The sequence below is a fragment of the Ursus maritimus genome, unplaced genomic scaffold (genome assembly GCF_017311325.1).
Source record: "Ursus maritimus isolate PB19 unplaced genomic scaffold, ASM1731132v1 scaffold_17, whole genome shotgun sequence".
Classification (NCBI taxonomy): domain Eukaryota; kingdom Metazoa; phylum Chordata; class Mammalia; order Carnivora; family Ursidae; genus Ursus; species Ursus maritimus.
This window is the reverse complement of record NW_024424119.1, coordinates 57,866,153-57,884,870: the sequence shown is the minus strand read 5'-3', so window position 1 is coordinate 57,884,870 and position 18,718 is coordinate 57,866,153. Positions and strand designations below refer to the sequence as shown.

Here is an 18,718-nt window from a genome sequence, read left to right as displayed (position 1 = left end):
TGTCCCTGGAACCAAAGCAAGAGCGACACTGCCCCTTCCAGCCGCCAGCAGGCTCTGGCCACAAACTGGCATTGCCCTTGTGAGTCCGGGTGCCCACAGGCCGGGGCGTAGCCACCTGCAGTGTGGGAAGGGGCCCCCGCCCAGCTCTCATGGGACAGAGACGGAAGGCAGCAGGGAGGCCAGCACACCGGACTTCCATCCCCGCCCCAGAGGCACCGAGCCACAGTTTGCTCGTCTGAGGGGAAGGAGCACCAGACTCGGGGGGCTGCTGGGAGCGTGGCACCCACCCGGCCTCTGTGACCAGGGGGCCAACAAGTCACTCAGAGCCAGCAATGCACACACAGCCCCAGGGATGCACGTGGCCACGAACCATCACCGTCCACTCTGGCAAAGCATTCCTCCCGGGGAGCCTGGTGGGTTCTGGCCCCCGTGACCCACGCACACTGGCCGGGGGACACTGGGGTGCCCTCCTACAGCACCTGCTCAGTGCCCTGGAGACCCCACACACAAAGTCTTCACACGTATTCCCTGTTCATGCTCTTGGGACCCAAACAAGTCCCATCTAGCATCTTGTGTGACATTGTTCACCCATGACTCACACACAATGGAAAAGAAAGGCCCCAGGCCAGAGGAGGTTGAAATAACGTTTTCCATGATTTTCGGAGGACCCGTGGAGTCTGAAAGTGAGCTGAACGCACTCTAGGCAAGTGTTAAAGACACACCTCCACGTGGCGGGAGACCACTCCTGCTGCCCCCCAGGGGCCACTTGGCCAGGCGTCCTGCTCTGTGACCTTCCCCACTCCGTGGCCGCCTCTGGTCCCGGTACAATTAGCCCCTGTGCCACCAGCCAGGTGCTGCCCCAGGGGGTCTAGGGTCATTTCTGCTCACACACGTGTCTCCATGACAGGGGCATGGTGGCCAGGGGGCGGGGCATCAAGTCCCAGCCTCATCAGACCCTGAAACTGGCCGCAATGACTAAAGGGTCAGCTTGGTGAACTCAGAGAGGGGACACCTTGTCCCCAGACTGAAGGACAGGAGAGCAAAGCCAGTGGCTGGGGCCAGGCTGTTGGGCCCACCCCCTCAAAAGCCCCTGAGACTCTCTGTAGGGCCCAGGTCCCGTACCCTTTCCTGCCAACAGTGCGGCCCCAGACACTTCACTCCAGACACTGAGCCACCAGCCCAGCCACAAAGGCCCACACCTGCCACCCGGGTAGCATGTGAGTGAAGCTGCCTCATTCTTCTCCCCTAGGACTTTCAGAGCAGCGAGCCTGTGGACACTGGACTGACCAGGGGACACCAGAGATCTCCAAGCACAAGGGACGTGCATGTTTTGACAAGCTGTTCAGAAGAAGGAGCAAGGACCCTGGGCACCGCTGCACAGAGGCACGGGCACTGACCCCCGCGGCCGGGGCGCTGGGTCCTTCCCTCGCCAGCTCCATCTCTCCAGGCCTCCACTGGCTCCTTTGTAAAAGACGACGATGAGACCAGCCTGGTGGAAGTGTCCTGAGGACGGAGTGTGACGGTGTGTGCAGAACACTCCATGAGCCTCGCACCAAGGGGCCTGGGTAGATGACCAACCCCAAGCAGCACCAGCACCACCACCAGCATTACTACCCACCCCAGCATTACTACCACCACCAGCATTACTATCACCACCACCACCATTACTACCACCACCAGGATTATTACCACCACCAGCATTACTACCACCACCACCATTACTACCACACCAGCATTACTACCACCACCACCAGCATTACTACCACCACCAGCATTACTACCACCACGACCATTACTACCAACACCATCATTACTACCACCAGCATTACTACCACCACCAGCATTACTACCACCACGAGCATTACTATCACCACCAGAATTACTACCACCACCAGGATTACCACCACCACCAGCATTACCACCACCACCAGCATTACCACCACACCAGCATTACTACCACCACCACCAGCATTACTACCCACCCCAGCATTACTGCCCACCCCAGCATTACTACCACCACCAGCATTACTACCACCACCAGCATTACTGCCACCACCAGCATTACTGCCACCACCACCATTACTGCCACCACCAGCATTACTACCACTACCAGCATTACTACCACCACCACCATTACTACTAACCCCAGCATTACTGCCCACCCCACCATTACTACCACCACCAGCATTACTACCACCACCACCATTACTACCACCACCAGCATTACTACCACCACCACCATTACTACCACCACCACCATTACTACTAACCCCAGCATTACTACCACCACCAGTATTACTACCAACCCCAGCATTACTACCAACCCCAGCATTACTACCACCACCAACATTATTACCACCACCACCATTATCACCACACCAGCACCAGCATTACTACCACCACCACCACCATTACTACCACCACCAGCATTACTACCACCCCCAGTATTACTACCACCACCACCATTATTATGACACCAGCACAAGCATTACCACTACCACCACCACCACCATTACTACCAACACCACCACCAGCATTACTACCAGCACCAGCATTACTACCACCACCACCACCACTATTACTACCAACCCCAGCATTACTACCATCACCACCATTACTACCACCACCACCATTATTACACCAGCACGAACATTACCCCTACGACCACCACCACCATTACTACCAACACCACCACCAGCATTACTACCAACACCAGCATTACTACCCCCACCACCATTACTACCACCACCACCACCACCATTACTACACCCACCACCATTACTACCCCCAACACCATAACTACCACCACCACCACCATTACTACCAACCCCAGCATTACTACCACCATCACCATTACCACCACCACCACCACCACCACCATTACTAACCCCACCACCATTACTACCAACACCGCCACCAGCATTACTACCAGCACCAGCATTACTACCATCACCACCACCACCATTACTACCAACCCTAGCATTACTACCAACCCCAGCATTACTACTACCACCACCATTATTACCACACCAGCACGAACATTACCACTATCACCACCACCACCATTACTACCAGCACCACCACCAGCATTACTACCCCCACCACCATAACTACCAACACCACCATTACTACCCCCACCACCATTACTACCAACACCACCATAACTACCACCACCACCACCATTACTACCAACACTAGCCTTACTACCACCATTACCACCACCACCACCATCACCACCACCATTACTAACCCCACCACCATAACTACCAACACCACCATAACTACCACCACCACCACCATTACTACCAACACCAGCCTTACTACCACCATCACCATTACCACCACCACCACCACCACCACCATTACTAACCCCACCACCATTACTACCATCACCACCATTACTACCACCACCACCACCACCACACCATTACTACCAACACTAGCACTACTACCAACCCCAGCATTACTACCACCACCACCACCACCAGCATTACTACCACCATCACCATTACCACCACCACCACCACCACCATTACTAACCCCACCACCATTACTACCATCACCACCATTACTACCACCACCACCACCACCACACCATTACTACCAACACTAGCACTACTACCAACCCCAGCATTACTACCCCCACCCCCACCACCAGCATTACTACACCACCACCACTACTACCTTCACCACCACCACACCATCAGCCCCCGATCCTGACAAAGCCTCACCAATGTCCCCTGTTGGAAGGTCTGGTGAGTCATTCTGTCGCTCATGCAACCAGCATCCTTAGCGCCCGTATCATGAGACTCATGGACACAAAGATGAAGAAACTGGTGTCCCTGACCACAAGTCTCAAGCTTTAATACTTCCCCAGGAGGCGGCCCCGGTGACCGAGTGACTAGCCAGGGCACAAGGAAGGCACGCTGGAGGGGAGTGGCTGGCCTGAGAGATGGGCCCTGGCAGAGGGGGCGGATGTCAAAGGCTCACATCCGTACACAGCCTCTCCGGGGCGCTCACTCTGCCACCACGTCATCCCCGTCCCCCTGGGTGAGACTCTCCACCCCTGGGCACCAGCTCCCGGCCACCCCACCTCGCCCGTCCTAGGCTCAGACCCCAGGTCTTCAACTCAATCTCCACTGGGCACAGTCTACACCCGCGATCATCCTGCCCTCTGCCCCGAACGCATGATCATAGCACCGTAGCGCACCGCGGTCGCTGATGGGCTCGGCATGCACCGACCCCTCCATCGTCTCCATACGAAACGCTTCGCCACCGCACCCCTCCCCGGTCCACACGGGCACAACTGGTTGTTTTGAACCCAAGTGCAAAAACCCACATTCATCTCCACCAAATTTCATTTCCTTGGCTCCAGGGCATGGTCTCATCCCGGAAGACCTTTCCGAGTCTTATCTGTCAACCAAGAGTAATTCGGCATCAGCCATGGCAGTCGGGCCTGGCTGGGGTCCCCTGCACATCCACAGCCACCGCAAGGCTCTCACTTGCATGCAGAACGTGCGCGTCCCTGCTGGAGGGGTGCAGGGGGAGCGTCGGGGGCGGTTCGGAGGCCAGGCTGCTCCGCACGCCCCCTGCCAGCACCACCCCCGCCTGAGAAGACTCTGCGCCGTGATCCGCCCTCCCTGCAGGCCGCAGTGCCAGGGACCAGGCGTCCTGAACAAGGCCCATGTTTCAGCCAGGGTCCTGGGCTACACCCCAACCCTGGGCCACCCCGCTGCAAACACCCACTACTAGACATGACAGAGACAGGCTGGGTCAGTGTGGCTAACTCACGGGGATAATCTGTGCTCCCCAACTCCCGAGAAGTGGCTTCAAACACAGCCCCCCAGAAGCATTACCATAGGAAGCGAGGCCCAGCTCGGGAGAAGGCTGCGTGTACCCGGAGGAAACCACATCCTCCAGGATTTGTAGGCCCCCAGGAGGGCTGAGAGCCACCCCAGTGTCCTTGAGGCCCGGCTGCCAGCTGGGCACCCCAGACCCTTCTCCAGGGCATGCTTGTGGGCACAGACTAATGGACTGGCCACAGCTGGACAGAGGTCACCTGGAGAGTCCTGGAATTTCCAGCATGGACCAGAGAGCAGTGGCTCCAGGTTGAAAGTGAACAGCACCAGGGCCTGGGGGGGCCAGGGCAGGAAGGAGGAGGGTCACTCTGAGTGAGGCACTCATAGGCCTTGGGGCCCATAAAGGCCAAAAATCCAGGGGCCGGTTGGAGGGTCACCGCCAAGAGGCAAATTAGCAGGCAGCCGCTCTTCGGGCTGCAGGGCAAGTCACCTAAAGGGAGGGATGGAAGTCTGACGTCAGAGGCCCAACGCCCCTCACCCCTTCATCTGAGACTGGAATGTCCTTCTGATCCAGGACAGGGTCCAGACCTGGGTCCAAAGTCTGGTCCTGCACTTCCCTGCTGTGTGACCCTGGGCAGGTGGCTTTACCTCTCTGGACTCCAGGCAGCCCGTGAGCACTGGAAAGCCAACACAGCACGCAGGTCCCGGGCTGCTACACAGAATCGTCCGGGCCATTATTAGGGTAAGACTATCGGCAGCTGGGGCCGGAGGTGCCCTCCTTAAGAGGGGTGTTACTACTATCCGCTTTTCCAAACAGAACGGAGGGAGGGGGTTCAGAGGCGCAGCTGCTGCCCCACCCGGGGCCTTGGGTTTTCGGAACAAGCCTCTGAGCTCGGCCTGGTGCCCGGCTCCTGGGACGCCGAGGAAGCACAGTGCAGACCTCACAGCTCCTGGCCTTCCCAGTGCTGAGAGCTTCCGAGCAGACCCGCGGCGACACGGCGAGAAAATGAGTTTGCGCTGGATTTCCCACGTGCTCAGGGAGGAAGAGCTCCAACAAACACTCTGCACAACCGTCAGAGGCCCCGGCGGCCCCCCAACAGGGGGACACGCACTTAGGAAGGGGCCACCCAACAAATGCGCACCCAGACGCCCCAGTATCCGAGGCTCTTATCCCAAGGTGATGTCACCCCCTGGAGCTACATGGACACTGAAGGCCCATAGCCAGCCTGGGGAGCCCCTCTGCCATCCATGCAGTACGCCCCTCAGGGGTCCCACCGCACCCCACACCCCCAACTGCAGCCCGTGGACCGGCACTCCGCAGGTAAGGGCTGGACGCCAGCTCCCCCACCTGCCTCTCTGACTCTCGCGTCTGCAACACACGGACGCAACGACAGTAATAATCCTTGTCATCACTACAACCACGACATGCACAGCTCCCCTCCCCCAGCGGGGTCCGGAGAGTCTGACAACTCACAGCCCTCAGAAGCACACTGGATGAGGAGGGACTCCCGGCGCTGGGAGCGTCGTCAGGCCCCCTCCCCCGACACTCACAAGCCTGGCAGCCCCATCTCCTACACGAGCAGATGGAGTCCCAGGCTAGCCCCAACCCGTGCGAATGGCAAGAGGAGGCCAGGGCGAGGCTGACCCTTCCCCAAGCCCCCTGACAGCAGGCAGAGGAAAAGAAAAAGTACCCCCCCGACACACACAGCAGGGCCCCCTGCCCTCCGTGGTCACCCACGCAGGCAGCTCCCTGCACGCTGGACCATAGGACTCTGCATCTAGAAGCATGGGCCACATGTCCTGCCCCCCGCAGGAAAGCCACCGATCCTCCCCCCCCAGTCTGTACCTGCCGCAGCCCTGCAGGTGACCTCGAAATGACATGCCCTCGCTGGAACCCCAGTGCCAATCCTCCCCAGGGACCCGCACATCAGAAAGTCACTGCACGAGGCTGCACTTCAAGTCCTGCATCAGCCCACTGGGCCGGGACAGGGTCCTGCTGCTCAGAGTTTCCACGGAACAAACCTGAAGCCCTCTCAGGCCAGGAAGCAGGAACTGCCAGGTCCCGCAACACGTAGGCAGAAGCAGGGCCTGCCTGACTCTGTGGGTCTCCCCGACCCCTCCTGGCCACCACCCCACCCCAGCCCTGGGTAGAGGCTATAGCCCAGCTGCTTGGCTCAACAGGGATGATGAGTGCCCAGCGCAACCCAGGCCAGCTCCAGGGGCACGTCCTCAGAGCTCGGTCCCCACCCCAAACACCCTTCCCAGTCAAGAACAACCCCAGATGAAAGTCCCTCGGCGTGGGCATCAACATGAGACCCACTGCCACCCACTCCAGCCGGCCTCTGCGAGGCAGCCCTCCCGCCCGGCGTCCAGCTGGACACTGGCTCCCAGCCCGCGGGCTGCTGGCCACTCACACCAGGCAGAAGTCCGGGCCCAGGCTTGCCCACTGCCCTGCCCTTCCTGGACCTGAGCTAGAGACAAAAATACACCTCAAACGCTCTGCACACTGTCCTCATTGGCCAGGCCATCGCCCATCCAAGCCAGCAGCCACACACGGGGCTGCCCGTGACCACCCCCTCCAGCCGGGACAGAGCTAACCATCCTGCCTCCTCGGCCAGCCCAAGAAAGCCTCGCTATGAAACCAACGAAATACTCACGCCCAGAGACGAGCTCTTCATTAAGCACCATGCCCTACAGGAATTAATGGGTGAACCCCCTTCCATACCAGTCTGGGTAGCGAGTTAACAGCGACCCCAAAAGATAGCTCTAAGTCCTACCGCCCAGACTCTGGGAATGGGACCTTATCTGAAAATGTGCTCTTTGCAGATGTAAGGAAGTTAAGGGTCTTGAGATGAGACCATCCTGGATTAGGGTGGCCCTAAATCCCACGATAAGCATCCGTAGAAGAAAGACAAGGGACAGACAAACGAGAAGAGGAGAAGCCGCGTGCAGATGGGAGCAGAGCCAGTGAGGACACGGCCTGAAGCCAAGGAACCCCGGGGCCACCAGGAGCTGGGGGAGGCAGGAAGGACCCCCAGCCAAGGTCCTCAGGAGGGAGCTCGGCCCTCCTGACACCTTCATGTCAGACTTCTGGCCTCCAGAACAGGGAGAGAATCAATTTCTATCTTTCTGAGCCACCAAACTGTGGTGACTCGTGGGGACTCCAACAACCCTGCCCTTCCCAGGAATCAGGGAAGGTCCCTGGGAAGTGGGCAGAGCCGAAGACCTGCTTAAGAGGCTCTAACCTTGCTCACTGCTGTCCCGCTGCATCCCTTGGGGTCTGCCTGAGAACTGCCTCGGTGGGCGCGGGGCTGGTCCTCACACAGCGGCAGAAGACAGGGAGGTGCTCCTAGGGAAAGCTCGGATGAGCACTGAGGAGGGGCAGGGTCCCGTGGGTCTTGGGACAGAGCCGGACGGCCCAGGCCCTTCAGGTGCACTCTGCCTGCTGCAGACCCCACCCAGGACATGCCCTCTGTGGTCAGAGAGCCTGGGTTTGAGCTGCCCGCCCTCTCCCCCAGGGCCAGACCTCGGGCCCGTGACTTAGCCCCGGGAGCTTCCACATCCCCATCTAAAGTCAGGGTACACGGGCCTAGAGCAGGGGTTCCTCCTCTGCGCTCTGCATGCCTGGGAGGCCCTGGGACTCAGTGGGCCTGCACACGGGGCCAGCCAGCCTGGATGGGGCAGGGATGTGAGCCCCCTGCTCAGAATGGCCTGCACTGTCGTGCGGCTCAGGCTCTATGCACAGACAGCAGGAGGACTGTGTACGGTGCGGGCCGGAACCGCGACACCCGTCCTGCAACGGCACAACGGAAGGCGCTGGCGGGTACTCCTGACGGAGCCACGACCCCCACCGGGTCCGGCTACAGGGGCTGGCTCCTCCTGTCCCCAGCGTGGGTCTAACTGGCAACACCAACTAGAGAAACACCCCTGGCCGGGGCGGGGGTGGGGGGACACGGGCCTCTGAACACCGTGGATGCGGGGGGCACGGGGGCTTTACCAGCAGCACCTCTGAGCCTCGAGCCACGGCGGATTCTCCGCGTCGTATCCGCCTGGCGTCTGAACGCGAGCTCAGCTTTGGCCCCACCAGCCCCACAGATGCACCACCTTCCAAGGATGGGAGAAGCACAGTCTAGAATATGCCTGCAGTTCCTCTCCACGGAGAAATTTGGGTCAACATGACAACACCGCAGGGATGCTGACAGAAACAGAGTGAACAGAAGTGCTGCTTCCCGGCCCCAGAGAGAACGGACCCTCCAGCGAACAGTCCCCATTGTCACAGGCCATGGGGGTACCAGTCCTGCAGCTCCCTGGTCACGGCCCACGTGCTCTGCTGGTCCTGCGTCCCCCACGTGCATCCCTGTGGCAGGGCGCGTCCCCCTGGAGGGGCCTGGGAGCTCAGAGGTCACAGCCTGGGCGGTGAAACCCGGGACGTAGACCCAGGCCTCCGACGCCAAGCCCACCACTCTCTTGCCCTCGAGATGCCGATGCCGGTAACCGTGCACGTGGAGGGACAGTGGCTCTGCGCTCCCCGGCAGGGCCCCAGGCCGCCTCGTGGATGGCCGAGAAAGTCCAGCCCGGCACAGGCCTGCTCCTGCCCCAGGGAAGCTGCATTCCAGGAAAGAACATGTCAGTGGAAAAGCCAGGCCTCTGGAAAACGGGAATCAGGGATGAGGTAAACCCCTTGTCCGTCCAAATGAAAGGCGGGTGGACAGACAGGAGGACCGTCACTCGGGTGTGATGCCATCTTCCTCCCGCTGGCACCCGGGGGTTTGCAGAGAAAGCCCCAGTTTACAGTCTGTTTGGTCTTGTTGCCCCTTGAAACATCCGACAGCTTAGAAGCGGGCTTGGCACCTGGCCCAGAACTCCCTGGCGCCCTGTCCCCTGGGGTGGGCCTCCCTCTGTTCCCGGCTCACAGGAGAGGAGGGTCCTCCCACTGCAGAGGCCCTCCCCCACCACGAGCCCAGCCCCGCCCTCCAGACCCCTCCATCTGGAACATCAATGAGCTGAGGGGGGGAGGGGGGGATGCAGGTCCCCCAACCAGCCAGTGTTTCTGAGCCGGGGCGGAGAAGCGTGCTCAGCAGGCCGGGGAGGGAAGGCCGGCTCTGGCTGCCAGTGAGCCTGCAAACAGCTGGTGTTGGCTCCTCCTGGAAGGTTCTGCGGCTTCACCAACCCCACAGGTCAGGGCACTCTGATGTCCTGGGGGCCCGTGCGGGGCCACAGGAACAAGCACCCACTGACATCGTTGGGACCACCGGGGATTCGCCCTGGCTGGGGAAGGTCGTGACCCAGTTTCTGAGTCCCGGCTTCACTGGTCAGGTGGACAGAGAGATGCACGGGCTGCTGGGAGAGCGGCGCCCGCCACGCGACGTGACGTCCAAGCAGGACTCTCAGGCTCTCGGCAACAACAGGTCTGGGGACCCACCCTGCTCCTCTGTAGCTTCGCTGGGCGACCTTCTGCAGATTCTTCAGCCTCTCTGGTCCAGCGTCCCGGGAGTGGCGAGTTGAGGGGAGGGCAGAGCACTTGGCAGGTACTGTCTCGGGCCCTGCTGGCCAGTGCTGACCCTGGCTGGCCTCCCACCCAGCTCTACCACGGAAGGAAAACAACCACTTCCCGACTCCTGCCAGACATATTCGCTTTCCCTGGCACTCTTGTCTGTGTTTCCAAAAACACAAAGCTCGTTCCTAAGCCCTGGATGAAAACAAGACTTTTTCCTGCATGGGGAAGCCCACAGGACCCCTCTTTTGAAGAACAGCTCCCCTCCTCCCCTCACAGGCCCTCAGCCTGCGGGGCACCCACTTCACCCGGGACCCCAGGACACAGGCACATCCCAGGGGAAGGAACAGGACATGGAACACACAGCTCCCCAGAGCAGCCCTGCAGAGCGTGCTCTCTGCCTCAGAACCCGCAGGCAGGGATCTACAGGGTAGGCAGCAAGGCTGTGGTGCCAGCCAGCCTGAGCCCCTCCAGCTCACACCTGCCCAGCGGGCCCTGCCCAGGGGAGGCGAGGACAGTGGCTCCCCAGGCAAACCCCTGGGGTCTGGATGGCAATGTGCGGGCCCAGGCTGGGGCAGGTCCTGGGAGCCTAATCCCAGCTCAGGTGTGAGTGCCCTCGGCCAGCCCTCCAGACGGCCCCCTGCCTGCCCCGCTTGAGGCCCTTGTCTCTAAGGCAGGAGTCCTAGCACTGAACTTGCAAGGTGAGTCTGGAGAAGTGGAGAGGAGAGACAGCTGGTGACCCCGAGCTGCCACATGGCACCCCTCAGTCACCAACATTGGTGATGTGCCTGCCAGGTGAACGTGGAGAAAGGGCCAGAGGGCCTCAGGACGGCCTTGGCTATGACCGCCAAGGGTCTGGGGCAGTGTGGTTCGCTGTGGGCTGGGGGATGCGGGCATTTTACCCAGATTCCTTCCACTGTGTCGGCCTCCTCTGCCCATTTTCCAGATGAGGACATTGGACTGGGAGAGGTTTAGCAATGGGCTGCTGGTTATCAGCTAGGAAGAAAGTGGATGAGGCCCAAGACCCGTGGGAGCTTTGCATGGACCTTGCTCCCGGGGTGGCTTTAGAAGGGACTGGACAGTCCCATCCCCCGTCCAGCAGGGCAGACCCATCACGGGCTCACACCGGGACTGGGAGACCGGGGGCTGCCGACCTGCACAGCCCGGCCCAGGGTCTGCGCCTGGGAGGACGGGTTCACCACAGCTCCGCGTCCCTATGCAGGCTCTCACCCTGGACGGCACTTCACTTTGGACAAGGGGGCCTCTGCGGGGCCATGTACACCCCAGGAAAAACCCCAGTGCCCCAACAGGCTCTCAGTAAGCCTCTGTCTAGAGGCAGCACACGGGACGGTTCTCAGTGTGTGTGCCCATGGTGATGGGCACCCCCTCAAAAGCACCCTGAATCCTTCCAGCTCACCCAGGCCATGGCAGAGCTGTGGGAAAAAGTGGCTTTTAATGAGGGGAAGACATCCTTCCAGGGGAAGAACGTGGCTGCTGGAGAAATCGTTTTCAACAGGGCCGCCCCCTCCCTGTCTAAGAGAAGCCAAGTGGTTGCCATGGGTAGTGCCATCATTTGGAATCTGGTGGAAAGTAAAAGAGTTAAGTCACTTCTGTTTCAAAAGAAACGAAGACCCGTCCTCTCTTGCCGTGAGACCCGGGGTGGCTGGGCATTGAAGGCCAACGCGCCCAGCTCCGTCACTGCCCCGTGAAAGAGAAAAGGCAGACAGAACGCTGTGGGGCCAGGGAAGGCACCACCGTGTCCCACTGGTCTCTGCTGTGAGAGTCAGGTCACATTTTCCAACGTGAGCAAGTCTGGCAGCCAGGAAAGTCCGCGCCTGGGAAAACACCTCCCGCAGAACAGGAACACCTCGCGGGCCACAAAACCTCCCGTTCCTGGCGGAAGGCGGCGGCCCGCCGATCCAAGCACATTCCTGACCCGCCAGTGCGATCCAACACCAGCCTGCCCCCAGCCGCACCAGGAGGCCTGAGCAGCCACACACACACACACACACACACACACACACACACACGGGCCTGGCGGGGCCGCCATCCCACACTGCCGACGGGGACCCCGAGTCGCGGACCAGCCAGGCAGCCCAGCCAGCATCTCGCAGCGGCATTCGGGCCCTGACCTCTCCCGGGGCTTCCCTACAGCCGTGCAGTCTGAGTATTTTGTGCTCCTGGGAAACAACTCCTCGGGCTCAGCCAGAGTATCAAGGACGCGGGATTTGCTTTAGGGCCCTCGTTTTTTTTAAAGATAGGGAAAGCTTGTTCTGCCTCTTTACAATGCCAGGCACGTGGTGGGCACACACGAGGCTCGAGGAATGACGCAGGTTCTTAGCCAGCACAGAAGAGCTACTGCGCGGTAGGTGAATTCAAACCCGCGAAACCGCCGCCTGGCCTCAGCACACCTTCCCGCCCCCGGTCCGGAACGTCAACCAGCAGGAAGATGGGCAGTGCCCGAGCGACCCCGGCTCCCCGGCACGAGCAGGCACCCACGCCCAGTGCTTCGTGGCTGAGCCCAGGTGAGCCCCCTGACCCCTTGAGGTGCCATGACTACTCCCCACGTTCGACAAATCAGAGTCCCAAAGCCCAGCAACGTCCCCGGCTTTACCTGGACCCTGCCACCAGCGAGGCTCTGGACCAGCGACAACTCAATCCCAGTCTGTGTGACCCCCGCGCCTCCGACACCAGCTCCCCAGGAGAGCCCCCCAGCCACCCCGGCCTGGCTGACAGCCCCGGCCGTCCTGCAATTCACCCCAGGTCTCTGGGCAAGTCGGGTCAGAAAAGTGGCCACAGGCTGTGTCTCCAGACTCGGCAAGTTCAGCAGCACCGAGGGTTCCAGGCTCCACCTGGCCCTGCTGTCCCGGGACGCGCCAGGAGGGCCACGGACCCACCTTCACACACTGACTCCCCAGCCCTCTCTTAGCGGCCCTCCCACCCTATTTCCACGTAGACGTGGCTGTTCTGGGCCTTGCTTGTCCGTCGTCCCACCTCTCCACCTGCCTTGACGCGGAACTCAAATCAAAACCGAGCCGCTAACACTGGTCGAGCACCTACTCTGAGCAGCGCCGTGTGCCACGAGCCCCAGGAAGTACCACATTCATGACCCCACTGCACAGACGTGGAGGCTGAGGCTATCACGGCAGAGCAACTTGCCCGAGCCACAAATCCAGCACGCAAGACAGGAAAGGGCCTGCCCCGGGCCAGCCGCCCTCCTGACAGGTTCTGCAGTCATGCCACACGCCCCATTATGACTTTGCAGAAAGATGAGACCGGGAAAGTCACTCTTCACCTGCCCAGCGGCAGACCCTCCCCACCGGCCAGCCCTGGAATCTGCAGACACTTCACTACCTGTAGAACAGAATGGGGCTAACAAGCATGCATTCTCTCCCTCCGGGGCCCCCGCCAAGAGCTGGCATCCAGCCAACACCCAACCAGCCTGGGGGTCTCCGGTTCACCGAGCAGAGGCACGGGCCCGGAGACCCCACCTCAGGTGTGAGCACAGGGCTGGAGGGCATGGAGCGTTCCTCTCAAACATGGCCAAGTACGTGCGCAGTCCCGGGAATTTTGAGCAGAAACGCTCCCCCAAGGATGAAATCCCGGAGCTGGGAGAGCCCTCAGACCATCCAGCATGGTGGTTTCCAAACACGCTTCAGCCATGGAGCCCTGGGGGCAGCCAAATCTCCTTCCACAAAGCCCGAATGTGTAAAAGAAAGAAGTCCAGCGGAGGGGCCCTGGCTGTCGCCTCACCCAAGCCAGAGGGGCCACCATTGTCACCTGAAGTGCCTTCTAGAATGCAGACCCCAGGGCCCTGCCACAGGGCTGGGGCCCCAGCAGCTCAGGAGGCCAAGCCTAAGCATCTGAACATTTAAGGGTCTCCAGGAGATGCCAGCGTGCTCCCCGGGGGCATCTGGAAACCGCTGGTCCCCTGCAGAGGTGACCTGCTTCTGGCAGGATGGCGCTCTCTAACGCCGTCTCACGCTGAACCCCAGTCTTCAAAGGAGAGAAATGCAGGACTCTTACAGGTTGAAGTGGGGGCTCCCAGGGCCCCCTCTGCTCAGCCCCCTTCCCGTCCCTGAGGCATCTCCCCGGGAAGCCGGGCTCCAGGCTGCAGGCAGGCACCACCAAGGGCCAGCACTTCCAAAGGGTGGCAGCGCGTGCCTTCCCACAGCTCCCACGCCCGGCTGGGCGCTGACCGACAGTCCCCCCAGCCACAGCTGCTCCCCTCCCAAGACAACCCTCAGATACCAGACAGCAGGAGTCCACGTGTGTCCACAAACCCTGGGCCACACCCACCAAAGCTGGTGCCCCTCCCAAGTTTGTCCCTGGGCCCCCTGGACAAGGGTGGACATGGCTGTCCTCACATAGCCTCTTCATTCCCACAGGCCACAAACAGCCCTCGGAACAGCAGCAGAGGCCTCAGCCAACAGCAACCACGGCCATGTCAGAGTGCCAGCTGTCCCCAAGGAGGAGACAGGCTGCCAACAGCAGCCATAGCGGCCGAATCCAGGAGTGACCACTCGCCAGCACTGGTCCCAGGTGGCTGTGGGACAGCTGCTCCCGCCCTTACCTCAAACACTTCCTCATCCAGGATCCGGGTGCCAAACACGATGATGCCATTGACATCTATCACGGGGTGATCACTGCGGTCTAGGTGTTTGGTGGTCTTCTTTTTACAATCCAGGACCAAGGTGACATTCTTCTTGCGGATACTGAGAGCGATCCTATGCCACCTGCAAAGAAACAGCCCGGGCGGGTGTGGGGGCTTGTGTCACAGAGCAACACAGGGGACCTGCCACAAACTACTGTGTCCTGCACGGGCGCGGTGGGGCTGGGCAGCTCCGAGCCCAGCCTCTGCCATCAGACCGGGTTGCCCAAGGGCAGGCAGACGCCACAGTCCTGCCTCGTGTGAACCTGAAGCCCGCGGCAAGCTGCAGGCTGCCGGAGAAGCCGGGCTTTGCTGGGAGGTGGTGGGAGGGACCGATGTGAGGCTCTCAGTGAGAAACACAGGAACCACATCCCGACGGGGTTCCAAGATCAGGCACACGGCCTCGGACGCATTAGCCGCGGAAGAGCTGACTTTCAAACTACCAGGGTTTAGGTATGCCCCCAGGAGAGAATTCTGGAAAGACTCGTCTTTTTTTTTCTTTAAATCATTCGCTCCCACATCCAGCGTGTCCGTATCCTTAAGGATCTCGTAATCCTTTAAAGAAGATGTAGTGTATTTACACAACGCAATACTACTCAGCCATCAGAAAGGATGAAACCTTGCCATGTGCAATGACGTGGATGGAACTAGAGGGGATTACGCTGAGCGAAAAAGTCAGTCAGAGAAAGACAGATAACGTAGGATCTCACTCTTACGTGGAATTTAAGAAACAAAACAGAGGATCATAAAGGAAGGGAGGGAAAATTAAAGATGAAATCAGAGAGGGAGACAAACCATAAGAGACTGTTAACCATGGGAAACAAGCAGGGTGGCTGGAGAGGAGGTGGGGGGGCGGGGTAACTGGGTGACAGGCATTAAGGACGGCATGTGATGGAATGAGCACTGGGTGTTAAATACAACTGACGAATCACTGACCTCTACCTCTGGAACTCATAATACACTATATATTAATTAATTGAATTTAAATTAAAAAACAAAAATAAAAAAATAGAAGCTCTCGTACATCCTTTCTGGAAGGAGTTGGGTATAACTGCACAATCTTTGCTGTCCCTTCGAGACTAGGAGCCTAGCATTTGAGATACTTTAGTGCATTTGAAGGGGAAGTGGAGGGGCGCCTGGGTGGCACAGTGGTTAGGCGTCTGCCTTCGGCTCAGGGCGTGATCCCGGAGTTGTGGGATCGAGCCCCACATCAGGCTCCTCCGCTATGAGCCTGCTTCTTCCTCTCCCACTCCCCCTGCTTGTGTTCCCTCTCTCGCTGGCTGTCTCTATCTCTGTCGAATGAATAAATAAAATCTTTAAAAAAAAAAAAAATGAAGGGGAAGTGGAAACCCAGGGAGAGGTAAGGGCCCCCCAAAGACACGGACGACAACCCGAGACCAGGACCCAGGCCTCCAGACTCGAGCCCAGTCCTCTCTCTGCCTGCGGTCCTCCCATGTGCATGGTGGCATCGCGTGCTTTTCCATCAAGTGCATCCTGCCGTAAGGTCCCCTGCCAGCCAGCAGGCTTTGGGCGGCCTGCCCGGACTCCCCAGCAGGAGCAGGACTGGGTTGCTGAGCGGGACGCACTTACTTGCCATCAGACAGGTTGATGCCCCTGAAGAGGGGGTAATCTTCTGGCCCTGGTTTCCCCGTGTGGTCCTCATAGAGGAAGACCGGAGAGCGGCCCATCTCCAGGCCGATCTGCTGGATGCCCTGCTCGTTGTAGATGGAGACCAGGAAGGCCTGGCTGCCCTTCTTGGCTTTCACAGTGGTTAGAATGGAGAAATCCTCAGGAAATGAAGACGCTGTAACAGAAGACAGAGATAAGAAGGCAGTCAGGAAGCCCTAACTACACCCAGCCACACTCTGCAGACAAACCAGCTCGTGGACCCGGCAACGTTCGAGGCATATGGTTGTGCATAGCCATCTGCTACACATCTGCCCCTTGATCAAACTGTTCCTGCAGCCCTCCCCTAGCACCATATGACCAAGCCTACCCTCCTGGAGGCTCAGTTCAAATGCAAACCTGATTGGTTCTTCTGGCAGTGAGCCTTCAATGTCATTTCCTTGGTTCCTATACCTCAATACATCTGTGTGTAAATCCTAACTAGAACCTCTGAGAATGTCAGCTCTTTCTGGGCAGGGGCTGTTTCAGAGGCATCTTCGTACTCTCCATACTGCCTAAAGCTATAACCAGGAAATTGCGTTTCACTGAGTGCTCTCAGGAGGGAGGGGGAGAGAGAGCAGGGAGAAGGAAGGCACGAGGCAGGGACCACATCTCCTGGCTGATACGCAAAACAAGATAAATAGGAAGAAATCGAAAGACTTCAACCCAAATTTCAAAAAGGAAATAAAAAACAAACCCCATGCATTAATGGCAGGGAATGCTCTTTACAACTCAGGACAGAAACAACATGAGGTCAGTAACGGCCAGGCCTGCGCCAGCCCAAGTGTGAGCGCGGCCCACTCTGCATGCTCCAGATCTCCCCACACGCACGCGCCCTTCCTGGGGCGGCGGCAGGAAATCTCCGCGCCCCCCCCCCCCAACCATCCTGCTGGTGGAGGCAGCAGCTCTGCCAAGGGCCTGGAGCACGGTGGGGAGCATGCCTGGTCCCTGCAAGGGAAGCCACCTGGAAACGCTCTGCAGAACCGGGCAGGAGTGGAGCCTGGAGAGGCGTCGGCACGAGCAGCCTCAGGGAAGAGCGGCTGTGAACCTGGCTTATGGGCCTGGATAAGGAGCGACCCTGTTATCAGACCCACCGTTTCTTAGAACAGTAACAAGGTCAAGCAGCTGGCCCCAAGGCCTGTGGGGCTACAGAGCTGGGGCTAGTGCAGCTCCCAGCAGAGACGCTATCCGTGGGCGCCCTCTGCTGACGCATGCTCCTGGCCTCTGCTTCTGCTGTAGGGAGCAGAGAGCCGCAGGGTGCCATGCTGGGGACAAGGGACCTCCAGGGCACCAGGCCCAGGGCGTCCTAAGACTCCCAGGGAGCAGGAGGGAGCCCCTGCTGTGGTTTCTGTGACCCCTGCAGGACCTGGGGGGGAGATGTTGCCAGGGCGAGCCAAGGGCAAGAGAGGCCACGGCTGCTTCCATCAGGGAAAACAACTGGCCCCCAAAGGCCAGCTCAGAGACTCGTGTGAGGTCCCAAGGCGGAGACAGAGGGCAGCTGAGAAGTCCGTCCCACGGGCCCCAAAGCCCCAGCTAAGGTGCCCATGGGGAGAGTGAGGCCCGAGGCCCCCGGCCCCAGGGGTCAGGCTGGGGTCTCCCTCCCCTAGCGGGACTGCTCAAGGCCCCCGTTCCCCAGCGCGGGGCGACGCTGGGCAGCGCGACCACCTGTCCCAAGACAGGCCACCTCAGGCCGCCCTTCCACGCGGACAGGAAGCCTTTGGGAAGAGCTGTGCTGAGATCACCACAGTCACAGAGCCCTCGCTCCACGCTGTCCCTCCACACGTGGGACGTGAGGGGAGTCACAGATGCCGCCTCAGCTGTACCACCCGGAGGAGTGGCATCTGGCCAGGAGAAGCCCCGCTGCAAGGCCCACGGCAGGACCTGGGGCCCCGTTGGGTCCCTGGGGCTGAATGGGCACCAAGGGGCCCGGGGGTGTTTGACCTGAGGCACCTCGGAGGCCACTGCCCACACCCAGGGTGAGTTACAGTCCCTCGCTCTCATCCCGAGGGTCACCTGCCCCATCCCCAGCCCAAAACAACCCCATGCTGTATACAGCCGTCATCCCGTCTGACATACAGAGAAGAACGGGGAACAAGAGCGCTCCCTTCC

General features: G+C 59.8%; 1 protein-coding gene across 1 annotated transcript in view; it reads right to left on the bottom strand.

Moving 5' to 3' along the window:
* The window catches only part of COL5A1 (collagen type V alpha 1 chain), a 126,297-nt gene that overhangs the window by 100,317 nt on the left and 7,262 nt on the right, over positions 1 to 18,718 (bottom strand). Inside the window, exons 3-4 of the mRNA XM_040631357.1 lie at positions 16,535 to 16,748; positions 14,867 to 15,029 (exon numbers count right to left, since the gene is read on the bottom strand). Coding sequence (XP_040487291.1) covers positions 14,867 to 15,029; positions 16,535 to 16,748 — 377 coding nt within the window. The remainder of the gene's footprint in view (positions 1 to 14,866; positions 15,030 to 16,534; positions 16,749 to 18,718) is intronic.